Here is a 26,330-nt window from a genome sequence, read left to right on the forward strand (position 1 = left end):
AACATGCATCCTCGCTGATCTAAGAAAGTCCTGCACTCTTCATCGATGGGTTCCAAGTAGTAAACAAAACCCCAGCAACCACCAAATCATAAACAATCAAAAGCCAGTCCCCAAAACTTCCGTAAGTTGAGATTTGGAGGGAGGTGGAGTTGAAATCAACTTTCTTTTGACCCAAAACCATAATATGGTCATAAAACACACGCAAAGTTAAAATCAAGGCTGAGCTTTTCAAGACTTGCAAGGACATAGTATACGTCTCACCTCTATAGTAGAGGGAACATGGAAGAGTGATTCTCTCTTCCAGAGGAGAGGATGATAATAGTAGAGGATCACCTCTTGTGAAGAGGGAGTTTGATGGAACAATTCTCTCTTTGGAAGAGGATGTGGATAACGATCTCTCTTGGCCCTATCGAGAGGAAGTTTGAATGAACTTAACCAAACTGGTTAAAGTTACCGGACTGTTTGAAACAAGCTTTTGTCTTTCCGGACTGTGAATCAATGGAGTGCTTGATCTTGTGATTTTAGTAGCAGTGGATGGTTGCTTAATAAGCGTTATGCCCTCTGTCCTAGGACCAGCAAAATAAACCTAAAACTTTGACATAGGTATCTTATATTTTCGTTTTTTTCATTCACAAATGTTAGGACATATGTGAAGATTAGGGTTTGGTTGTTGTTCCAAGAAAAAAAAAAGTTTGGCAAATTAGCCGAAACCAAAAGACCAAAGTGTACCGAACTCTATAAAAAATCAAATTCTGAACGGCACTGATGTTTGGTTGATTTTATACGAGTTTTCTAATTACATCCGTAAAAAAGTGTAACATTTTTCGTAACACGCCTAAGAAATGGAGTTAAGTGGCATCTTATATGGTTGACAAAAGATGATGAATGGCGAAAGAAATGTATGCAAGATTACCATCTCTTATGATATTTGTATCTTAGTGTGACCCAATGGGCCTAAATATGTAGCAAAGAAGTACAAATAAGTGATATAAGTAGTTATCGGGCCAGAAGAATTTGATTTGCTATTCTTCTTGCAAGCTTCTGTGCCTCACTAATCCTCACTGTACTTTCAAATACTTTTCTTTTAATTTTTCTTTTATGTGAATCTATATCATCAGTTAATTCACTGGGTGTAAAATACAATTTGTACTTTGAATATCAGAAACTTTTTTTTCTTAGCAAATTACAAACAACTGAATGAGAGCTAAAAGAAGTTTCTGATCTTCAATTGGTAATATTATACATTAACACTAGTTCTTGAATATCAAAGCACCAGTGGTCTAGTGGTAGAATAGTACCCTGCCACGGTACAGACCCGGGTTCGATTCCCGGCTGGTGCAGATTTGAGCTATGAAGAAAAATGCTTTAGCGTTGGTTGGGTCCATCGCCTTATTCTGATTATCAGATGATAGCATCCATGCTGAGCTCATATTTTTTTTTCTTGTTTTCCGTTTCTTTTTTTTCACTTTTCATGAAAAAATTTAGTTTGAAGGTCAACTACTATAGTGAATCTACATAAAAATATGAAAAATATATAAATGTGAGAGGACACATATAGATATGGTTCTTTTTGAACTGCCTTTACAGCATAAGAGGCTTAAGCTTTAAGTAGGATCTAATACTTTTGCTGGAGAATGTACTTGACGAGCTTAGGGTGACCATTTTCCTGTGATTTTCGTTTGCATGTTCTTGTCTTTTCAGTTCTCGTGTGATTCACATTCAAGTTAAGTGAAATCAAGGATTTAGATTGAAAATTGTCTATTGACATACCAAAAATGACAAATTCAAGCTGAGATAACGACTATCAAAGTTGAAATACAAACACAAGGATCAAATGGTAAAAACAGCATATGCGGTATGTTTATTTTGTAAAAAAATATGCTCTGAACAGGAACGTCCCTGAAATGTTAGGGGCCATAAATATTTTAATAAAGTTTTAACAAAATTTATTTTTACAAATTTGTGAGCCTTTTCCAATGTATTTCACTATGTTCATGACCACCTCTGACTCTGAGTTGTTGAGATAAACGTCTTTCCTTGTAGAGAGCATTTCATATTCTTGGTCGAGCACTACAATTGTCACTGTGATTCTTGTAGATATTTTATTGTGGCCTCCATTCCAACAAACACGTCGCTATGGAAGTTTGGCTTGTTGAATTGAGTTTGTAATAATGGTTGAATGCTTCACCAATGTGACTTTGATGAGGCCTTGTCCAGCAAATACATTAGAATTTTCACCTATAAAATCATCTCCAACAAAAAGAGTTCAATTAGTGGACAATTGACACAATAGACAGTATGAAACTACATACACAAACTTATCAACATGATGGTCATATGATGTTTCCTATGACTTATATCCCATTCTTAATGTAATGCTAGCACTATCCGATATATTTATCGTCTAGAAGAATCTGTACAGAAGACTGCACATCCTTCTTCCTTTTAAAAATTAGATAAACAATGTACCCTTCAATAACCATCAATGCGACTTGTTTCTTATACTAAAAAATATTTTATTTGAGATTTTAATTTTTTTTTTGTTTCTGTTTTTCTAAATAAATGATTAGTCCTGATTTCTGATTTTGAGTGGAAGCAAATGAATATTAATATGATGAAATGTCGCACGTAAAAGATGGAACTCTTGCAAGATTAACATCTGTAATTAAATGTTCTATCAGGTCGGTTTATCAGTTGAGCTGTTGCTACAATCAGGGTTGCAAAGAAACTAGAAAATGCTGCAAACTTATAGCAGTAAGTCCATTCTGTTAATTTATGCGTTATTTCATAGAAAGCAAAAAGGCAATCCAAGTGCCTTTGTGCATACAAAATCTCTGAATTGCTTTAGAAAAACAGCAGAAAATGGGTTGTAAGAAAAGGGCTTTTAAATTTGATCCAATACTAAACCTCAAAGAACCATAACTAAAGTCACTTAGATAAGCTAGCTTCATTCTTTTTCTCGTGTTACAAGAGCATCTATGAAACCAATAAAGAGTGATACAACTGAATCTTGACTTATGAATCAATGGATCCATACATTCAGTTTTTAGGTTGTTGTCCCAATATTTGAAGACTAGCCACAGTTGCTAAAGAAATGAAAGAAGAGTTCTATATTCTTTTAGTGTGTATACATTGTCACTAAACCGAACCTTCTTTGATTTGTAGGGACAAATAAAATGTCCGAGAACACTAAACTACATTTTAAAGTTTTTAATCTGTATGTCTTGAAGACCACTATCCTTAGCTGCTAAAAACTAGAGTTCTAAAACGCGTCTTTTCAACTCATATGGTCGTGCTTTATATTCGACTTCTGCTTCACAAACCATTGTCTTTAAACTGTTAGTTTTACCTTCCGGAACACTAATTTTTCTCAAATTTTCTTTGCTGTTAAATTTCTTTGTATTACTTCGGTAAGCTTTTGAAAATGATGAAGATATCTCATTACCTTTTAGAGCGAACTTTTTTTTATCTCTTCTTTACTTTGCGTAACTAATCAATTTTTTTTTCTTTGGCTCTTGTGATGTTGTGAATGTATAGTTTTTTTCTTCAATATATTTCATTAACTGGAAATAGAATTTTCTGTGTTTTAGAAATTTAGTGATAATCATTGGGTACATTATACACCGTATATACTATCTAGAAGAGAACGTAATGAAATAGAATTATATACCCTTTTAGCTAATTTCCTCAATATTCGATAGCCTGAGATGTAATTTACTACTAGATACTTAACCCGCACACCCGTGCGGGTGTTAATTTTCACATTTTTATAAATTGATAATTGTTTTTCATAATTATTATTATATATTTATATGTATTATAATATAGTTAATTGTATAAGTATTTAAATAGTTTTAGAATTCTATACATCATAATCAAACCTGAATCAAATAGGTAATATGGTTACTTTTAGTTATTTTGTTATTTTTGGGTTAAGTTTAGTTTGAATTTAAAATACCCAAAATGAATCGGTTAATATTGTTATTTTTGGTACAAATTTTCGAACCGGTTTCAAATACATTAGTTTTGGATATTTGTAGGTTTCTATATATCATAACCGAATTCATCTGGATTCAGGAAAACCCGATTCAAAACCCACATAAAATTTGCAATGCCCGAATGAATCCAAACTCAAAAAAACTGATACCCAAAAGAAATAACTTATAGCTGAATAGATACATAATTTTATGTCTAACTGGTTATGTAAGCATAACGCAAATAAAAGATAGTTTGTTAGCCATTTTGAATTCTTGTCACAAATAAAGTAATTTCTTTTAAATATGGTGATTATTATAGTTAATATGTAAAATAAATACTGCCAATATATTATAGTAAATATAATTAATGAAATAGTTAAATAGGTGAGAAATGAATGTAAAAATTAAAAAAAAATTGAAAACAAACAAATTTTGTTTTGTACTTCTGTAATAAATGATGTCAATTTTTTAGTAAAGATAATAAATGAAATGATTATAATTGATTAAAATAATGAAAATCTGTAAAAATCACTTAAAATAAGTAAATGTTATTTTATTATATATATATATATATATATATATATAGAAACATGAATATAAATCAAAACAACAAATATATATATATATATATATATATATATATATATATATATATATATATATATATATATAAAAAACATGAATATAAATTAAAAAACAAATAAAATGTACATATATATTCCCTCCGTTTCGATTTAGATTATAATGTTGTTTTAGGCATTAAAATATTAAAAGATTAATTTTGTAAGTGAATAAATGAACCATCAATGAAATAAAGTATAAATTAGAAATAGCCAATTAACATAAGTTTCCAGATTAAATGGTTAAAATATTTATAACTAAATTAGTGTGCTTATCTAATAAACTCAAAATTAGACATATTTAGGTTGTTTTGTGAATAATGATGTGGTTCCAAAAAAGGCATGTGATATATATATTTTTTGATCTGAGTGGGATAGGTTTAATAAAAAATATTAACAACATGTCAACATATGTTTTCGTTGTGATTTCAACGTGAAGAAAACTAAATACATTTTCTAATAATTTTTTATACATTTCTTTTATTGTTAAGAGGAACCCAACTTTTAGGTAACAGTATATATGCTAAAGATATTCGTTTAGTCTATAATTAAATGTAGCTGATTAATTAATATTCTAAAATCTCTATATTAAAGGTTAATGGCAATCTTTTGTAATTATTGTGAAAAACTAAGGGTTAAGTACTATTTGTACTTCACTTTTAATAGTTTAGATACTGTGATTAAAATAAATAACATAAGAGTTGTTTTCAAACTTGAATTAAAGGTTCTTCAAGAAGTTGTGTGTGACACTCTCTCTCTCTCTCTCTCTCTCTCTCTCTCTCACTTTAACAAAAAGCGAGTAGCCAAAGCAGAAAAGGGAGAAACCGATGCCTTTAATTTCCGGAATGAAGAAAAAGCAAAAGCTAATCCGAATATTAAATAAAGAAGACAAATACCTCTGTGACCATTGTTACACTAATAAAGCAAAAACACACAAAGTTGGACTCTTTGCTCACTGTTTTCTCTTCACACGCTTTCCTCCCTTCTCTCGTGACTCTTAAAAGCAAAAAAAAAAGCGTTAGTTGTATATATTCTGTAGAAACCTAAGAGCATCGATGTTCTTTTGATCTTCAATGGGTCCTTGCTCAGCTCAGCTTGCTGTAACATGCTATTTCATAGTACTTGTACCTCATGTTCTGTCTCAAGTTGCAGGTACACTCTTTGCCCATAATCTGTTCGTTAAAATGCTCCAAAGAGTTATTTTTTTCCTTGATGTTTTCGATGTGTAACCCACAAAGCTTTTATCTTTTTTTTTTTTGGTAAACATGTTAAAAGCTTTTATCTTTATAACAAGGGTTACCTCAATTATGGAATGACTATGTTTTGCAGAGTTTATAAGTATAGATTGCGGTGGGTCAAGTAACTACACGGACCCCAAAACTGGACTAGGATGGGTCTCAGATTCAGAGATGATCACACACGGCAAGCCAGTAACTTTGTCCAGTGCTACCAACTCGAGCTCGATGCAGTACAGTAGGAGAAGAGATTTTCCAACGGATAACAAGAAGTATTGTTACAGGCTCACCACCAAAGAGAGGAGGAGATACATTGTCAGGACAACGTTTCTCTACGGTAGCTTGGGTAGCGAAGAAGCTTACCCGAAGTTTCAACTCTACTTAGATGCAACGAGATGGGCTACAGTGAGTGTTACGGAGGTGTCTAGGGTGTATGTTGAGGAGTTGATAGTGAGGGCAACTTCAAGTTATGTGGATGTGTGTGTGTGCTGTGCTATCACTGGCTCTCCTTTCATGTCCACTCTGGAGCTTCGACCTTTGAACCTTTCCATGTATGCCACTGATTACGAGGATAATTTCTTCTTGAAGGTTGCTGCTAGAGTCAATTTTGGTGCTCCAAGCATGGATGCCTTGAGGTAAAAGCTCTTGGTTCTGTAACATCATCCACAAAGATATCTTACAAGCTGAAAGAGTTTCTCTTTTTTAGGTACCCAGATGATCCATATGACAGAATCTGGGAGTCAGATGTTAATAGACGGCCAAACTATCTTGTTGGTGTAGCTCCTGGGACGATAAGAATCAATACATCAAAGCCTGTAAACACGTTGACCAGAGAGTATCCTCCTATGAAAGTCATGCAAACAGCAGTGGTTGGCAGTCAAGGACTGATCAGCTATAGATTAAACCTGGAAGACTTCCCTGCCAATGCTCGGGCATATGCTTACTTTGCTGAGATTGAAGACCTTGCTGCTAATGAAACCCGGAAGTTTCAGTTGGTGCAACCTTATTTCCCTGGTTATAGTAATGCTGTGGTGAATATTGCTGAGAATGCCAATGGTAGCTACACTCTCTATGAACCTAGCTACATGAATGTCACTTTTGATTTTGTTTTGTCATTCTCGTTCGGGAAGACAAAGGATTCTACGCGAGGGCCGCTGCTAAATGCGATTGAAATTAGCAAGTATCTACAGATATCTGTGAAAACTGATAAGAATGATGGTGAGTACTAGAGGCTGCTTGCCTTGTAAAATTATTCTCTATATTGTTTGCAAGTCAAAATTTGTTGAAAGAGCTAACAGAAGTTTTATATTTACTTCAGTGTCTGTTCTTGATGCAATTCGTTCGATGTCTCCTGAAAGCGATTGGGCCAATGAAGGAGGAGACCCTTGTATCCCAGTTCTTTGGTCGTGGGTAAGCTGTAGCTCAACCTCACCACCTAGAGTCACGAAAATGTAAGGATCTATAAAACAGAATGTTACATAAGGAGACAGAGTTTGTGAAATATATCCTTGAGATAATGCATATTGACCCCATTGGAGTTCATCTTACAACAGTGCTCTATCAAGAAAAAATATAAGGGGTGAGATTCTGCCTGAGATCAATCATATGGAGGCATTGACAGAGTTGTGAGTGGTTCTATGCTGCATTAAACGATATTGTCTTGGATTAATCTCTCTTTGGCTCTCTGTTATTCATTTTGAGTAAACTTTTTCTTTTATAGGCGGCTTGATGGTAATGGTCTGACTGGAACCCTTCCGGACCTGAGCAAACTTGTCAACCTGAAAATCATGTAAGCTTGCCATTCTTGACCAATATTTCCCTTGTAGTTGAAGATACTTGAAGACTAGAAAGCTTTACTTTGCTTCGTCTCTTCTACAGGCATCTAGAAAACAACCAACTTAGTGGATCACTCCCAGCATACATTGGCCATCTACCAAACCTACAAGAGTTGTAAGTAGTCACAAATTTGGTTGCTTTAATGGTTGACTTATACTGATACTCTGGCTACAACTATCCACTCTCTCTATACATGGAAGTTTAAATAAATGTTATTATCTGGCAGGTTCATAGAAAATAACTCTTTCAGAGGAACGATTCCTTCAGCATTGCTAAAGAGGAAAATTTTGTTCAAGTGAGTATGCTAAGTTGATTTGTCGAACACAAGCTCACAGATTTTCAACATTGGCATGGAAAGATAGATTTACCTTAATATGAACAGATTGGGAGTTTCTTGTGTATAAATGCAGCAAATGAACTAAGCATACCAAAGTTTAAAGTATCTATTTTGTTGAAAGAGTTTCCTCTTGAATTGCTAACACATGGCTATAACAACGTTTTTCTTCAGGTATGATAACAATCCTGAGCTTCAGAACGAGGCACGGCAAAAGCACTACTGGCTGATACTAGGGATTTCAATAGCAGCTGTTGCAATTCTATTGCTGATAGCTGGAGGAGGTCTTCTTTTACTCTGTACCCTCCGTAAGAAGAAAAATGCTGATAAAGGTATATATATAAATATAGGTCTTGATAGTTATCAGGTGTCCTCGAAGTGGAGGGTTGTCTTACTCATGTTTTCTTTCAGGTCCTTCCACTGGGACTAAGCAAAAAGGTTTGGTAGCTTATTCAGCTGTGAGGGGCGGACACTTGTTAGATGAAGGTGTAGCATATTTCATATCGCTTCCTATCCTTGAAGAGGCCACTGATAATTTCTCCAAGAGAGTTGGAAAAGGAAGTTTTGGGTCTGTATACTATGGTAGGATGAAAGACGGGAAAGAAGTTGCAGTCAAGATAACTGCAGATCCTTCTAGCCACTTGAACAGACAATTTGTGACTGAGGTATCGGCTTATTTTGAATTCAAGATTCTTTAGTAGACAATTTAACTGGGACAAACTGTGCAGGTTGCTCTATTATCAAGAATTCACCACAGGAACTTGGTGCCTTTGATTGGGTATTGTGAAGAAGCAGACCGGCGTCTATTGGTTTACGAATATATGCACAATGGAACCTTGGGAGATCACTTACACGGTCAATAGTTTTCTTCCTACTAAGTTTGGGTTTTCATTTATGTTAATGACTCATGAAATCAAATCCCTGACAGGTACAAGCGGCTACAACCCATTGGACTGGCCAACTCGGCTACAAATTGCACAAGATGCTGCCAAAGGTTCGAAGCGAAATTTCAAGATAATATATATTTCTGTGTGGCCTATAATATGAAACTTCAGATTATTACAGGTCTTGAATACTTGCATACTGGCTGCAATCCTAGTATCATTCACAGGGATGTTAAATCAAGCAATATACTTCTGGACATTAACATGAGAGCCAAAGTGTCAGACTTTGGACTCTCCAGGCAGACAGAGGAAGACGTGACTCACGTGTCCAGTGTCGCAAAAGGAACCGTTGGTTACCTTGATCCAGAGTAAAGCCACCGACACAACCTAAAATAGTCTTTTTATCTTTCTGAACTTTGACTGATACTGCATTCTTGTGACAGGTACTATGCTAGTCAGCAGCTCACTGAGAAGAGCGATGTCTACAGTTTCGGAGTTGTTCTCTTTGAGTTACTCTCTGGAAAGAAACCAGTCTCAGCTGAAGACTTCGGTCCTGAGCTTAACATAGTTCACTGGGTAAGAACCTCTTTGACCTTTCACAGTTCAGCAACGTGTAAGATTCACAAACTACAAACCTTTTCTTGTTCACCAATACAGGCGAGATCACTGATCCGTAAAGGAGACGTGTACGGGATCATAGATCCATGTATAGTAGGCAACGTGAAGATAGAGTCAATCTGGAGGGTAGCAGAGGTGGCGAACCAGTGCGTTGAGCAGCGTGGGCATAACAGGCCAAGGATGCAGGAAGTGATAGTGGCCATACAAGAAGCGGTAAGAATCGAGAGAGGAAACGAGAACGGGGGCAAGTCATCGAGTTCGAGCAGCTCAAAGGCGCAATCATCTCGTAAGACGTTGCTCACCAGCTTCCTCGAGATAGAGAGTCCTGACATCTCAAGAAACAGCTTAGCTCCAGCTGCTAGGTGATATGAGTGTCCCTCCTCTTGAAGGCTTGCTTAAACTCTCATCTTTTGTATACTTCACTCTTGTGGGAGTAACTATCTTCATATATATATATGAATGTGTGTGTGTATGTAATGTAGTGTGTATGTTTAATGTATCGACACACACTTTCTTGCACTAACTCGGTAGTCTTTTAGGGATGAACGTTCGGTCGGACTTTTGGGTTTTCGATTCACCCTTTTATACAACACCACTCGGATTTTATATTATGATCGAGTGGGATTTGGTTAATAATAGTACTTTCTAACACTTGTTAAATATCATATAATGTGGTAAAGTTAAATATTATTTATCTCAGTGCACATTTACAACGAATGACTTTGCATGTAATACTCTGAAAATTTTGATAAGCCTTCTATTATATATCTTACAATTTTGTTAATTACAATTTTCATTCATGTTTTATTTTTGGTTTGGTTAATAACACTTAGAATTTATATAATTTTATATATCCTATCAAGTTAACGTTAAAATTTGTGTATATAAGTTACTTATTAGATTTTGGATACTATATTTTCATTCCAATTGTGCACAATTCTTTTAAATTCTAATCTAGATATTTAAATTATGATTTTTTTTCTAAATTTTTAGAAAGATTTCGGTTTAGGTTGGGTTTGGTTAGAGTTTGGGCTTGAACCAACAAATGTCCAGACAATCTTTTTTGGCATCTTGTAATCCACTGAAACATGTGGATATGAATCGCAAACGTAGACGAAGCAGAAACACTTGAGGATAATGGTTGCTGTTTCATTCTCTTCCTCCAGAATTTTCACAAAGTAAACATCCTTTCTTCTTCCTCCTCGTTTCTCATTTATACTCCCTCTCTCTCTCTCTCTCCAAGAAGAACCAGATAGAGAGAGAGTTACACAATGGCTTCAACCTCCTTACGCTCCTCCTCACTCTTCTTCGGATCCAACATCATAATCTCATCCCCCACTCCCAAAACCACCAAACCCTCCTTCCCCTTCTCCTTCAGAATCACTCGATCCTCCCTCCAGATCGATGACAACAACAACAACAAACCCTTAAAGTCACTCCCTTCACGAGCCGCCTTAGCAGCAATCCTCTTCTCATCATCTCTCTCCCCTTCCCCAAAAGCCCTAGCTTTAGACCAACCCCTTCCCCCCACCCAACCCATCGTCATCGAAGCTCAATCACCAAACCCCTCCTCCCCCTTCAGCCAGAACCAGGTCATAACCGCCCCCAACCCGAAATCGACACAATCCTCGGATCTCCCCGACGGGTCTCAGTGGCGGTACAGCGAGTTCCTCAACGCGGTGAAGAAGGGCAAAGTCGAGAGAGTCAGGTTCAGCAAAGACGGCTCCGTTCTCCAGCTCACCGCCGTCGATAACCGCCGCGCCTCCGTCGTGGTCCCCAACGACCCCGATCTCATCGATATCCTCGCCATGAACGGCGTCGACATCTCCGTCTCCGAGGGCGAGTCCGGCAACGACCTCTTCACCATCATCGGGAACTTGATTTTCCCCATCCTCGCCTTCGGCGGGCTTTTCCTCCTCTTCAGGAGAGCCGGCGGTGGGCCTGGTGGGCCTGGAGGGTTGGGTGGGCCGATGGATTTCGGGAGGTCAAAGTCGAAGTTTCAGGAAGTTCCCGAGACCGGCGTCTCCTTCGCTGACGTGGCGGGAGCCGACCAGGCTAAGCTCGAGTTGCAGGAAGTTGTCGACTTTTTGAAGAATCCGGACAAGTACACTGCCTTGGGCGCCAAGATTCCCAAAGGGTGTCTCCTCGTGGGTCCCCCCGGGACTGGTAAGACTCTGTTAGCTAGAGCTGTTGCTGGAGAAGCCGGTGTGCCGTTCTTCTCCTGCGCGGCTTCTGAGTTTGTTGAGCTTTTCGTCGGTGTGGGTGCGTCTAGGGTTAGGGATTTGTTCGAGAAGGCTAAGGCCAAGGCGCCTTGCATTGTTTTTATCGATGAGATTGATGCTGTGGGGAGGCAGAGAGGAGCTGGGATGGGAGGAGGGAATGATGAGAGGGAGCAGACGATTAATCAGCTCTTGACTGAGATGGATGGGTTCTCTGGTAACTCTGGTGTGATTGTGTTGGCTGCTACGAATAGACCTGATGTGTTGGACTCTGCGTTGTTGAGGCCTGGGAGGTTTGATAGGCAGGTGACGGTTGATAGGCCTGATGTTGCTGGCAGAGTCAAGATTCTTCAGGTTTGGATTGGTTGTTTATGGTTGTTGTTGTTGGTTGTTGTCTCTGTGAATGATTCTGATATCTATCTATGGGGTTTTGTTGTAGGTTCATTCTAGAGGGAAGGCGATTGGTAAAGATGTGGACTTTGATAAGGTTGCGAGGAGGACTCCGGGTTTCACCGGCGCTGACTTGCAGAACCTGATGAATGAAGCGGCGATTCTTGCGGCGAGGCGTGAGCTTAAGGAGATAAGCAAGGATGAGATCTCTGATGCGCTTGAGAGGATCATTGCTGGACCTGAGAAGAAGAATGCTGTTGTCTCTGATGAGAAGAAGAGACTTGTTGCATACCATGGTTAGCATTGTTTTATTGTTTTTTCTGAATATGTTGTTTTGAGAATAGATTGAGTTCTGAGTGAGTTTTTTTTTTTTTTGAAATTTGCAGAGGCTGGTCATGCTCTAGTGGGTGCTCTTATGCCAGAGTATGATCCTGTTGCCAAGATTTCCATCATTCCTCGTGGCCAAGCTGGTGGGCTTACCTTTTTCGCTCCCAGTGAAGAAAGACTCGAGTCTGGATTGTACAGTAGAAGCTACCTCGAGAATCAGATGGCTGTTGCACTTGGTGGAAGGTTAGTTAGTTAGTAATGGTCTCGAACTTGCAAAGGGTTGTTTGATTGTGTTAAAAACCCATCTCTCTATCTCTTGTCCCTCAGGGTTGCAGAGGAGGTGATCTTCGGGGATGACAACGTGACGACTGGAGCATCAAATGATTTCATGCAGGTGTCTCGTGTGGCACGTCAAATGATCGAGAGGTTCGGGTTCAGCAAAAAGATTGGACAAGTAGCCGTTGGTGGCCCTGGTGGAAATCCCTTCATGGGTCAACAAGTATACATTTGCTAAACGAACTTGGTTTCTCTGTTTTCATCATTACCGTTTGTTACTTACCTCCATGTCTTTTTGTTTGCAGATGTCTTCACAGAAAGATTACTCAATGGCAACTGCTGATATAGTAGATGCTGAGGTGAGAGAGCTGGTGGAGAAGGCGTACAAGAGAGCCACAGACATCATAACAACTCACATTGATATCTTGCACAAGCTTGCGCAGCTCTTGATCGAGAAAGAAACTGTTGATGGAGAAGAGTTCATGAGTCTCTTTATTGACGGCCAAGCTGAGTTGTATGTTTCTTAGATTTTATCAAAATATTCCAAAGTTGACATTTGCTTTTAAATACCATTAGCTGTTAATGTAATACTAGACCCATTACCCATTTGCGTATATATTTTCTTTTGTAAAATACTCTGTTTCTACTTGGACTGAATCCTTATGAACCATCATACTTAGTAAGCTTAGAAACTATTATGTTTACCTCTCCATAGAGCCCCTTACGATTTAAAAACACACAAAATGGTAGAGAAAAGCAGTATCTTAACAACTTACAAACTGTTATACAAATGAGTTGTGTTAGCTACTCTTGGGTATACACAACAACACAAATACTTTTGAAGTTTAATGAAAAATGTTTTCAGTTTATGAGCCTCTTGTCTTCCAAGATCTTGGCTTCTTTTAACATGGTAGCTGAGTCTTCGAGCATATTCAGCTTTGCAAGAGCCACTGCCTGAAGATAGAGCGCGGTGGGCCAGTTGGGATAGACGCACTGTGCTTGCATCGCATCTCTGAGTGCTGCATCCGACTGGTCACAGAAGAGATGACAGATACTTCTTCTTGCATAAACCGTTGGAGAGATCAAGATCCCTGTTTCTATGAACTGCAAAAAATTCAGAACCTTAATTAGAATTCAGGTGGAGTGCTTATGTTGTGTGTTTTATGTTTTGTTTCTTTTTTTGGTTTTTGCCATGCCTGAGTATATTTTTCAATAGAAGATTGAAAATCTTTATTCCGAAAAGCTGAATCGCCTTGCTGTCTAGTGTTCCACACATCTTTAATCTGTTGAGACCATTGCTGAAAAGAGAGCTCACAAGTAACGTCGTCGTCGTAATCTGCTGCTTCAAGAATCTGATGAAGAGCTGTGAGGTCCATAAGGTGACATGCATCGTAAAGTAGAGAACTCTCTGGTTCTCTTTCTTGGTTTTCGAGCTTCGAAATTCCGAGCATTTCGTAGGAGGGAACATTTATTTTGTGTTGAAGTGTAGCAAGAACCGAGATGATATCTTTAATCTCCGGCCTGTCCTTTGGGTTATTCTCTAGGCATTTGGAAGCTAGTTCAAACACGGTGGCTGCTTCTTCGTCTGGATAGTTTCCTTCAAGGTGTGAATCTATGAAAAGAGGTAAGTTTTGCTTTTGAATTGTGTCAACCGCCTGAAATGAAAAATAGAATCATTAGTCTTACAAAAATATATATGCCAACCAAACCAAATTTGCTAGAGAAGTAGGTCACTCACATGACTTGGAGGGACATGTTTGCCACTAACAATATCCAAAAGAAACGTCCCAAAGCTGAAGATAACACTCTCTGGAATTAACGTACCTAACGTGTATTACATATACATCATTTGCCACAAAGAAGGTATACAATACTAATAATGTTTTTAAGAATAAAATTCTCAAGTGTAAGACATAAAACGTTACCATCTCTAAGATATTCCGGCGGTGTATAAGCAAGATTTGTGCTGAAGTTTTTGCCATCTTTGCTATTCTTCATCCATCCAAAACATGAAAGCCGAGGATTCCCATTCTGACTGACAGAAACCTCTTAGCAGCTTTTCTAATCAAACCCGTTAAAGTATGTGCAAAAGGTATCCATTACCTCATCGAAGAGAACCCGGTAAGCATTGAGATCATGGTACAATGTGCGTCCACTCTGCCTACAGTATTCCAAAGCTTCAGCTACACAAAGTGCAACTCTCAACCGCATAGCCCACTCCATGGTTTGTTTCTCCCCTGTAACTCACAAGAAACACAAAGAAATACTTGTCAACCAAGAAAAGATACATTTACTGTGAATGAAGAAGACAAGTTTTATTGGATATAATACAATGAAATAGATGTTTGGTGAGGGTATCATTAGGCATGTACTCTGAAACAAGCAACCTTTCATCTCCGTCACAACAATAACCTATCAAATTCACCAGTCTCACATGCCTCATTTTCCCAATATCCCTAGCTTCTGCCTGCATAAAAGCACAATTGGTACACGTATATAACGTTATAAAACATTTTAGTCTTGAGCCGAAATGCAACCTAAAGAGCTCGTTCCGTGACACTGATCCACAAGTCTAATAATTCTCTCTCATGGCTTATTAAATTCTTGACCATAAATGGATTTATAGCTCCAATATTGTTTATTCATGATATTTCTTTCATTTGATATCATCCACATCTAAGAAATTTAATTCATCTGGATATATATATATATGTCCTCCAAATTTTAAATAATTATAATCTCTAAATTATAAAAAAACAGATATGTTTAAATAAACTTAAAAATGTTTATGAACCCTAAATTTCCACACTAACAAACCACTAGAGCACAGTTGTTAGTTCACGGACAAATAATAAAAGATTTCAAAACACATACAGCGAATTGTTTGGGGTCAGGCCACGTTGATTTGGAGAATTTTTTGACAGCGATTTGACGCATGTCGCCTTTAAGACAGCCTCGGTAAACGACATTGGGTGTTTGGTCGGAACAAACGGATACGACAGCGTTTACGCTGAAATTGTTAGTGGCTTCACGAAGAGCCGCTGCGGAGAACTCGGCCAAGTCTGGAACGGTGGAGAAATGCCATCCCCTGCCGTTACCTACGCCTTCGTTATTGACACGGTGACGGTTGTTCCTATTACTGCGTTTGCCGCAGCGACGGGCGGAAACATCGCCGGAAGCTTTTTTGACACGCAATGACGACGGTTTGAGGAAAGAGGATTGGCAGCATCCCATGACCCGAGGCGAGTCCGACTCGTTGAAAAACTCGTTCCTCAGACCATTAAAGGTTCCTTGCGATATAAGTTTTGTTTTGTTCTTTTTTCTCGCCGGTTTAGTTTTGACATCTATTTTCCGTGGCTTCTCTGCAACTTCCAGAATTGTCGATGTCTTGCAGAGGATCGTTGGTTTCAAACAATAAAAGGGTCGTTTCGTCTTTTTCGTCTAACTGAACAGATTAATTTCCTATTTTCACGTGCTTTAGGTTTTAATTTGTTTTTGAAGGCACAAAATTATTTTGTTTAGATGATTATCCCACGTTTTTCCTGCCAGACAAGAAAACAGTCAATCACCCTCGTTTAAAGCTCCTTTAAATGATTTTCATTTTTAAAACGATATTTGCTTTGCCAGCTTATAAAATATGAAAATTGCTAAAAATATCCATCAAATTTTTTTTTAAAAAAATCTAAATACATTTTTTTTGTGTGAAAATATGTTTCTTTTCATTTTTCATCTAATGTTAAAATTGATCTCTTGAAAGATTATAATCTGGCTGCTCAAAGAACATTTTAAGAGTACATTTTTGATAATTAGCGACAGTTCTGGTTCATCTTTATATAGAAGATATATGTTAGTATAACCATATATATGGACTACTTTGTAAATACTTTAACATATATAATCTCCTTCTTTTCTATATATGTATTTATGTTCAAAGGTTAAAATAAAAACTACATTTACATAATTTTATATGGTATCAGAGGTTTAGCTCTTAAACCTAAAATTTTCGACGTCAACACAAATAGTCGCCATGAACTCTTCAATAAACACAAATTACCTAATGTGGAGATTGCAAGTCAATGTTTGGTTAGATGGCTTTGGTTTTGCAAACCATCTTGATGCCGCCCCAAAGATTCTACCGACAACACTACCACTGGTGATGCTATCACTAAAAATCCAAAGTATGTTTGCTAGACAAGATAAGACAAGTTGATCTACAATGGTCTTCTTGGTGATATATCAATCTCGATTCAACATATGGTCTCTCGCACCAAACAACTACAATGTTCCCCACAGAAACAACAACAACAACAAGAGGTGTACCGACATTTCTTACGATAATTAAGGCATCTATCAGTTTAGACATGCTTCAAACCCACGTCTTTTTAAACTTTCTTTAGGAAATTTTCAATTCTGTCATGTTTCACAATGCTAAGCGATCTCTAAATTTTAAAGTCTCTAATAAAAACCGATGAGCCATGCCATGTAAGTCCTTTTTATCCATGGAAACCTCACACAAATGTTGTTATGAATTTCCTTACACGGCTGCAAATTGGCTATTGGACTTCGGAGCAACGAAATATATCATCTTTAAACAACAATTTGTCCTTAAAACATCCATATTATGGAAGTAGTGACATCTTTTTTTTTTTTTGGTAACATGTTAATCTTACCATTTTCTGAAAGAGAATTACAATGTTGTTGTTGAACAACTTATTACAGGGGGAAACAGAGGAAGAGAGAGCATGAAAGATAAAGAAAGACAAGAACAACAGAAATACAGAGATAACACTCTTATAGCTAACAGTTTGAGTTTACAAATCACACATTCGGTTTATCCACTCTCTCAATCCTAACTCGTAACCTATCACTATATAACATAATTATGTGTAGCAATATTGATAAGAATATCTTAGTATATCGACTATGGAATAGTAATAGAGTTTTGGTTGAATTTTTCCATGCATCTTTTCAGGTGAAAGACATCAGTATAGAAATTCCTTTACTCCAAAATAAAACTAAGAATGGGCTTTATAAATGGCATGTCTCACCTTGTCAAGCAACGACCATGGTTACCTCATCCAACCCAAAACATATTTTTTTTTGTGATATTCTGGCCGCCGCTCATCTTTATCTATTTTAAACACTATTGTTTTTCCATTTTCATTTCCTACTTCTTATACTTCTCCAAAAGATTGTCCCAGTCCAATGCATGATCAATAACAACCACACATTACCATTTACAAACTTCTTTATTACTTCTTGTTGTTCATTTGAATACGTCTTCAGGATATTTGGTCTTTACCTATTACTTTGAAAATCCTAATCATTTATTGTGATAACATGATTTATTTAAAATAAGAAAAAAATAAAACAATTTGCACAACTATAATAAAACAAAATAAATTTAAGTAAATAATTTAAATAAAATCAGAGTATCTAATAAATAAACAAAAACTATTTATATATAATGATAAATATAATTAATTTTCAATATAAATAAACTATACATAATAAAATAAATATTGTAAAATAAATTATAAAGTTAATTAGTATCATTTGTTTTAGTTTTTTGGTTATATATGAAGATAATATAGTTTTTAAAAATAAAATAAAAAAATTGAAAAGTCTCTACCGACATGATAAAATTTAGTCAGCCACAACAAAACTAAAACTAAAACATTAATCTTTTCAATACGGAAGGAAAATCTATTCAGAGGAAAAGTATGTTTCCCCTCCCTCAAGTCAAAAATGACATCAAGTCACTAAATGATTATTTTTTTTTTAAAAAAATCATGTATTAACAAGATTTACACAGAAAATCCGAAAATATAGATTTTTTATTATTTCCTAAAACTTCAAATTCCAAAAAAATAGATGTAAAAATAATTATAATTATTACTATTTCTGTCCAACAAAGATGATTGTTTGATAAAAAAAATTGTTTCACGAGACAGATTTTTTTAAAGGTTTTCTATACATATTTAATAAGTTAACAAGGATAAAGTGTTAAATTCAAAAAGTTTTGACTAAAACTATAGGTTTAAGATAAAGGGTATAAAATTTATTTTTATACATAAATCATGATATTTATTGCTATGCATTAATCATTTTTGGTACTCCCTCCGTTTTCTTTTATTAGTCGTTTTAGAGGAATATTTTTGTTTCAAATTATATGACGTTTTCGGCTTTTTATGTAAAATTTATTAACAGTTAATGTTGTATGACTAATGATAATATATCTTCTATTTTTTCATTGGTTGATTTGTGGTTGTGTAAATAATTAATGATGTTTTTGTCTAGAAAATATAAGAAATTTATTTTTTTCTTAATCTATGTGCAAGATTTTAAAACGACTTATAAAAGAAAACGGAATGAGCATGTGGGAAAAGTTTAGAAATTCTACATTTCATAAGTTGTAAAATAATTTTGATTTGACCTAAAAACAGCATATAGTACTCCCTCCATTAACTATTAAAAAAACTGCACAGTTGCAAAAGTCAGCATCTTCCTTTAAGTTAAGTAGTTAACAAAAAGCGTAATGTGTATTAAAAATAAAGAACGTAATGTGAAAATTTTATTCAAAATACGAATATCGTTGTTAAATGAAAAGCTGCAGAAAAAGGTAAAGATCGAATGAAGTTTATGTGTGAATTAAAATATATATTAGTCTGACACTATATTATGCGCACAACTCGTATTCTAAATATTATTAAGATGTTGACAAATGTATATCTAAAATATCACAAAATAAGATAAACCACGATTTTAAATGAAAAAAAACTAGCAAACTTTGAGTAAAACTTCGTAAAGTGCAGTTCAATCTTTTTAGTAAAGTACTAAAACAATTTATCAAACATTTTTATTTTGAGATTTGGAAAATAAGAAAAATGTTCTAAAATATTCAATTATTGTAGAATAATATAATATCATAAGATATATTATTTTTGTTTCCATAAATTTCGATTATGTACTTTTATGTTTGCGTTTGTAACTCAACAAAAGAAAGTAGTTGGATTATCGAAAGGGAAAAATGTTAAACAAATCCTCAACTTTGCGATTTGAACCATTATAATCTCCAGCTTTCAAAATAACCACAAAAATCACACATTTATTATCAACTATTTAAAAAATCTCTAACTTTTCGTTGAATGGATCAATTTAAACCTGACGTTAATTACACTAACAGAATATTTAAACTCAGTTAATTCTCATCGTTAACCAAAAAGACACCGTGTTTTGTCGATTAAAAAAACACATCTCCTCTCATTATTTCTCAAATTGATTTGAAAGTTTTCTCTAAATTACGAATCCTAAATCACGAACCACCATCAAAAATCTTCGACGAACCAGATCGTAGAGAGAAAAGATGGGTAATCAAAAGAACAAGAAGTCTTGACAAGAGAAATTTGGTGGTGCCAGCTCTGTAGCGTCTATGTCAGCGGCGTCAGGACAATCTCGTGGCGAGTTTCTCGGAGAATCATCCAAAGCCGTTGGGGCCAAAAATGGAGTCGACGATTTAGATAAAAAGAAAAAGAGCAAAACAGATGCTCTCGACGGCGAAGAAGAAGAAAATATATTTTTTAATTGACAAAACACGGCGTTGTTTTGTTTTACGAAGAAAATTAACTGAGTTTAAATATTCTGTCAGTGTAATTAACGTCGGGTTTAAAGTGATCCATTCAACGAAAAGTTAGAGGTTTTTTAGATTGTTGATAATAAATGTATGATTTTTGTGGTTATTTTAAAAGTGAGGATTATAATGATTCAAATCGCAAAGTTGAAGATTTGTTTAACATTTTTCTCATTATCGAAAGTGTGGACATAAAAACACCAATGCAGCCCCTTTCTCAAAACAAAAATACCAATGTAATTTTCCTATCCACTTTGGCTTATGGTCTTAAATAGTTTTTTCTTTAACGAAAATAAAACCTTTTAGTAAATTTTACTCAGAGCTTTTTAGATGTTTTTTTCTACTATTATATAATAAAGTGAGTTATACATCATAATCAGGTATCTGTACCAATCTATTATAAATGAGAAAAGCTGAAGAAATAATAAATTAGTGAAAATCAAATAACCTCAAGTATCGTAGGGAGGGAATATTTTATACACACATTTATTATATTGTTTCTTGTTTAAAATGTTTGTAGAAACCAAATATTTTAAGTAAAATAATAGCATTAGAAAAGTTTTTCTTAGGTTCACTTTTTATGGTGAATATGTAGGTTCACTAACCAATATAATTTAGTGATTTCAGATTTAAATTTTTTTTAAAAAGAAACAAAATAGTAAAAGTATTTATCAAGTTATATTATATTTTTAAATAAATAAAAAATAATATTTTCCAAAAGTAATTTTTTAATATTGTTAACACCGTCAGCAAAATATTAAACTCTAAACCCTAAATTTTTAGGTATCTAAATGTTTAGAGTTTAGAGTTTAATGTTTAAAATTTAGGGTTTATGGCTTATGATTAAGGATTTACGGTTTAATGTTTTTAAGATTTTATATTTATGATTTAGAATTTAGGATTTATCCAAATTTTTAAGGTTTATAAAAGAGTTTAGTATTTACCCAAAGATTTAGAATTTATGGTTTAGTATTTTGTTAACGGTGTTAACAATATTAAAAAATTGTAATTACTATTATTTTTTATTTATTTTAAAGTTATAATGTAGCTTGAAATATTTTAATTATATTTCTTTAAAGATTTTAAATCTAAAATAATTAAATTTTATTGGTTGATGAATTTTAAGATGAGATGGACCCAAAAATAATTCGCATTAAAATAAATATAAGAAGAGGGAGGAGAAAGAGTCCGCCATAAAGATAAGAAGGGAAAAGATCATCTTAATTCTTCCAATTTGTTGGCCGCCAATTATACACATACACCTTTTTCTTTTTGGAAATATTTATCATTTTCTTCTGTGCAATAACTTACTTTGTTAGTGGGCATTTTCCATTTAGTTACTTTTTAGAATACTTATAATAATAATGTAAATTTAGAATCATTTTTAATATTATATTTTGTTTGAATGTATCATGATCATTCTCTCCCCAGCCTCTCAAAAGTTTCACCTTTTTGTCACTCTATTTTTTAAGCTGAAATTGACTTCAAAATTTCTATGATCTTCTTAATTATATTTTTATAGAGAACTCAAAACCGGTAATGAGCAACAAAACATATGAGTTGATCGCAAATATTGGATATATATGTTTTAAGTTTCAATAATTATGGTGAATTGTTATTTTAAATGACTCGTACTTGAAATTTTATTATAACATCCTAAGTTTTAAATCTAATTCGAATCAAAACTTTGAGTTAAACTTTATTGCCAATTATCTAGATATAAAATACAAAATTTATATTGAAAAATGTCTCAAAATAGAAAAGGTATTTTGCAATTTTATTATAATGGCTTAAGTTTTAAAATCCAATTTTAATCAGAACTTTGAGTTAAACTTTATTGCCAATTATCTAGATACATAATGACTAGATGTTAATTGCAAAATGACTAGATGTTAAACTAGACATTTGCAATCTACGACTAGATACATAATTAAGTGAAAAAATAACTAATAAAAGGAATCATTTGTAGATTTTCCACTAATATATATAGCTTCCAAAATACATATAAGGTACATGAGGTTAAATGCTAAAAGATATCTTTGAATATATCAATAGCGCTAATAGTTCAGTGAAGCATAGGAATGTTTAACTATTGAAGTAAAAAAAGTTAGTGGTTGTTAAAGAAAACTCTTGCCAACTTTTGTTGTGTAATTCAAAACGTATAGCTTAGATTCTAATTGTCTTTAATCGGTTCTTACATTATACTGATCTAGTAGTCATTTGTAACAAACTAATAATCAATTTAGATGCCTTCTCGGCACTAATTTGTTGATTTTGTAACTAAGAAAATCTTGTATGTTCTTTTTATTTTGTTCAAATTTTTATATTTTCTCTGTTTCTAGCTAGTAACAATATTTTTCTGTTTTTTTCTTGGTATTAAATAATGTTTCATTTAATTTTCTTAAGGTGCGATATTTTAGTACTAAATTTGGATTTATTAGGCATATAAAATTAAATTGAAATTCTTTTTGAAATTCTTTTTGAAAGTTCGGCAAAGTTTGATTTATTAGCTTTAAAAATTGAATTGAAATTCTTTTTGAAAATTCGGCAAAGTTTGAGTTTACATATTTCAAAAATATTAGATATCAAGCATAAATATCTTCTTCCTTTTTAGTTTAGATAAACTTTTTAGTGTTATGTGTAATTAGAGTGAACACAATTTTTGGTGTTATTTGTTTAGTTTGGTCTAATAAATTAGTTCTAGCAAGTATTTGGATTTGGAATAATGACGTAAATAACGTGAGGAATGAAGATATATAGGTTTTAACCTTCATAGCCGGATGATGTCAAAAAAAAAAACCTGCATAGCCGGATGCAGTGGCTACACATCAAGTTTGAGATTGGTTCGAGATTAAGACCGTCTCCAATCTATTCCTCTATTTTTTCTTCTATAATAGAGGAATTCTATAATAAATGTGAGATTATATCCAATGTATTCTTCTATTTTCTCCTCTAAAAACGAATATTATTAAAAGATTTTTTTTTGGTTTTACAATTAACACCTTCTAACTTATAAATTTTGAAATTAACCAATTCTATATATCTTTTGAAATTTTTCATAAAATGCAATATTATTTAATTTAAACATTTTATTACAAAACATTAAAAATAATAAAACAAAATAGACATTATCTAACCATCATTATTAATATATTTTCTCATAAATAATTAATTAATACATTATGAAATGAGAAATGAGTTTTTTTATCTTTGATTTTTTGAATCGACTTAAAAACTCTTGGAATCGATTATCTTCATCATCTGATATTTGAAGCAATCAGCAGTAAAATCAATAAGTTCCATGTCCATCCATTTTGTTTGGACAATATTCTAATTGTTCTTTGTAGATTGAAAAGTAATTTATCTCGCTTAGACACTTGCTAATCACTCGAAACGTTTTTTTCTTTCTGAGAATTGTATTATTCGAATATTTACTACTTCTTACTTTTCTTTTCGAGAAAATAGAGAATAATTCATTTGTGTTTATCAAATTTTATCAACAAAATTCAAGTGAACAGTATCTCTTTAATTCATTTTCTATTTATTTTCCTGATAATATGATATATTTGCATATAACCGTTTTATTTACTGATATAATAATTGAGAAAATATAATATATTGATAATTATGCAATATATTTTTGTTTCAGTTTATAAATATTTTAGAGGTTTTTCTATTTCAAAATATATACTCCCTCAGTATACAATAATTGATGTTTTAGTTATTTCTTTGTATACAAAAGATTGATGTTTTAGAGTATAATTAATGTTTTTTAAATCTAAAACATAAATCAAAATGTAAAGTTATGAGTGGTGAAATTTTATCGGAAAAGCCAATTATTTTATAATTTTTTCGGAAGTATTCATAATTTTTCTAAAAAGTATAATGCTTTCACGTTTTGAATAAAGTTTTATTTATTTAGATTTGTGTGACCAGTTTTTTTTTTTTTTGGTAATCTGAGCAGTTGTTTTTTACCCTTGCATAACTGATTGTTCGCTGTTAATTATACATTTTAAACATTTTTCTTAATTTTGTATGTGTTTAGATAAACTATCATATATTTTAATATGGAAATATATTAATATCCATATACTTAAAATGAGTTGTTAATTACTAATGTGTAATCATATGCCTTTAACTCTGCTAAAAATATCAAAGATGAAATATATAAACGGTAATGATTGAATGATAGCTCACGATTTTTAGTGTGCGTAAAAGTGAATGTCCTGTTCAATAGGATTCCCCTAACACCCTCATTTTGTTTCCAGTTATTACTAAAGAATATGGAAATAAAGTTTAGAAATCGCATGAAGTTGCATTTGGGAGAGATCATAATACATACAATAACCCCAAATTTTGGAAGACGATAGGTAAACTTCTATTGTGTATTTAATGGTGGATGTCCCAGTCTATTAGGATGCGATAACACACTCATTGGTTTCTAGTTATTATACTCTCCATAATTAGATAATTAAAGGCTCTTAAATTAACTACCATTATCAAACCATTTATAATGGTGAATAAAGTACTGAAAGACTTCGATTAAAGGAACGATTAACGTTCATTGGTAGTGGTCTGATACTTATACCACCCAATAATTAGAGAGCTAAAGCATTAAGCATTTGATTTACATGCAGCGCGTAGATGACACGAGTCAGCATGATGGTGACATTCGGAAAATTAAGAGTTTACAATTTGACCCAAAGTGTGAAATGTCGGCAGGTGATTGGAGAAATGACACTACCAGCCATTTCTTTTGGAGGTATGAGAGTCTAATCCAACCTTAGTGCATCTTTTGTGGTGCATTAGTATAATCTTTATATCTATCATATATGTTTATAATCAGGTAATTAATTACGACGAATATATGCACAAACACAAACTCATGTTATACTTATGCTATCTTAAGTTGATGCGCCAACAATAATACGTACCAAAAACGTACGTCTTCTACGTTTTATGAAATCAATATAGTTCGTTAATCGTTATAGGCCCACTGCATCATCGCCGTAACTGTTTTCCCTGGGATTAGAGAGAATCAGGAAATTTAGTGTACAAATAATTAAAAAATTAATAATATTATGTCAAAACTGTATACACCCACTTTTCTTTTTGGGCAAAAACTGTATACACCCACTAAACAATGTTAATTGGGTCTAGTGGCGACAACAGAGTCTTTCCTCAGGAGAGAAATCATGTGTCTTTGGGTGTAATGTCGCCTGGGAAGAGGAATTACATTTACAATGTTCTGACCCATGATCCATGAAGATCTATGCTCTCTATTCTATGTTGTATGGAAAAACATACAGTTATTTGAAAATTGATGTTATAAGGATGTATAAACATGTAAGCATTTTATAAGAAGAGAGAGCTAAATTTAATAGGTCTAGTGACTTTTAAGTAATAATATACTTGGTCATGAGCAAGTGTGGCTTGTCCCATCCTCTCATTGCCTAGGTCGGTCCGCGTACCGTTAGGTAGCCGCCTAAACCATGTTTTAGACGCGATGTTGTTCTCTTCCAAATGCGGGTCACATGACATGGATACTGTACAATACTGATTATAATGCGTTTTCTTTTCTCATTGGCAGAAATCTTAAGCAATTAGTTAGCTGTCTTGTTAATTATAATTATAAAAAATTGAAAAATAATGAATAATGAAGTTCAGGTCTTCACAGGCCACGTCCTTATCCATAAAATAAAAATCTTTGTGCATGACGAGCTGTGTACCATTTTCCTTTTTTTTTTAATTCTTTTGTCCTTCTACTAATTTTCTCCAACAAAATATAAAGGTCAAACCTTTGAAGTCTTAAAAGAGTCAAATATCAAAACATATGAATTATGAAGTCTTGAAGGTTAACTGGCATGGTCTAGTTATTTAGGAACAAAACTGCTAGCTTTGACCACCCGAACTCCGGTTCAAATGCTCAATCTACGGTGGTTAATTTATGAACAATCTAGAGTCTTCTCAACTTAACCTTGACG

The 26,330-nt window shown here is 34.0% G+C and overlaps 3 protein-coding genes and 2 non-coding genes across 6 annotated transcripts; 4 read left to right on the plus strand and 1 right to left on the minus strand.

Annotated features, from left to right (window-relative positions):
- Nucleotides 1–1,269: 1,269 nt before the first annotated feature.
- TRNAG-GCC (transfer RNA glycine (anticodon GCC)) lies at nt 1,270–1,340 on the plus strand. Its single transcript has one exon. It is a non-coding gene; the product is annotated as a tRNA-Gly (tRNA).
- Nucleotides 1,341–1,345: 5 nt separating this feature from the next.
- On the plus strand, nt 1,346–1,428 carry LOC130498236 (small nucleolar RNA snoR114). The gene has a single exon (XR_008937157.1). It is a non-coding gene; the product is annotated as a small nucleolar RNA snoR114 (small nucleolar RNA).
- A 3,961-nt stretch (nt 1,429–5,389) lies between these two features.
- On the plus strand, nt 5,390–10,078 carry LOC130497926 (probable LRR receptor-like serine/threonine-protein kinase At1g67720). Its single transcript, XM_056991182.1, has 15 exons — nt 5,390–5,749; nt 5,927–6,467; nt 6,539–7,050; nt 7,151–7,283; nt 7,386–7,457; nt 7,553–7,621; nt 7,711–7,782; nt 7,895–7,963; nt 8,177–8,334; nt 8,414–8,667; nt 8,731–8,857; nt 8,931–8,996; nt 9,068–9,254; nt 9,330–9,462; nt 9,544–10,078. The coding sequence occupies exons 1-15, from the start codon at nt 5,671–5,673 to the stop codon at nt 9,868–9,870; spliced, it is 2,799 nt and encodes a 932-aa protein (XP_056847162.1). The 5' UTR covers nt 5,390–5,670; the 3' UTR covers nt 9,871–10,078.
- Nucleotides 10,079–10,650: 572 nt separating this feature from the next.
- On the plus strand, nt 10,651–13,386 carry LOC108817155 (ATP-dependent zinc metalloprotease FTSH 1, chloroplastic). The gene is made up of 5 exons (XM_018589767.2): nt 10,651–12,077; nt 12,163–12,409; nt 12,500–12,683; nt 12,768–12,939; nt 13,022–13,386. Exons 1-5 carry the CDS (start codon nt 10,776–10,778, stop codon nt 13,241–13,243), a joined length of 2,127 nt encoding a protein of 708 aa, XP_018445269.1. The 5' UTR covers nt 10,651–10,775; the 3' UTR covers nt 13,244–13,386.
- Nucleotides 13,387–13,467: 81 nt separating this feature from the next.
- On the minus strand, nt 13,468–16,132 carry LOC108817156 (serine/threonine-protein kinase BSK11). Of its 2 annotated transcripts, none has more exons than XM_018589769.2 (7): nt 15,591–16,132; nt 15,048–15,183; nt 14,820–14,953; nt 14,642–14,747; nt 14,455–14,525; nt 13,913–14,371; nt 13,468–13,820 (listed from the first exon to the last, which is right to left on the minus strand). In XM_018589769.2, exons 1-7 carry the CDS (start codon nt 15,948–15,950, stop codon nt 13,578–13,580), a joined length of 1,509 nt encoding a protein of 502 aa, XP_018445271.1. In that variant the 5' UTR covers nt 15,951–16,132; the 3' UTR covers nt 13,468–13,577. The 2 variants fall into 2 exon arrangements, with proteins under 2 accessions (XP_018445271.1, XP_018445270.1); XM_018589768.2 differs by having other exon boundaries at nt 14,455–14,540; nt 15,591–16,130.
- Between the last annotated feature and the right edge of the window lie 10,198 nt (nt 16,133–26,330).

Source organism: Raphanus sativus, chromosome 7 (assembly GCF_000801105.2).
Source record: "Raphanus sativus cultivar WK10039 chromosome 7, ASM80110v3, whole genome shotgun sequence".
In the NCBI taxonomy this organism is placed as follows: domain Eukaryota; kingdom Viridiplantae; phylum Streptophyta; class Magnoliopsida; order Brassicales; family Brassicaceae; genus Raphanus; species Raphanus sativus.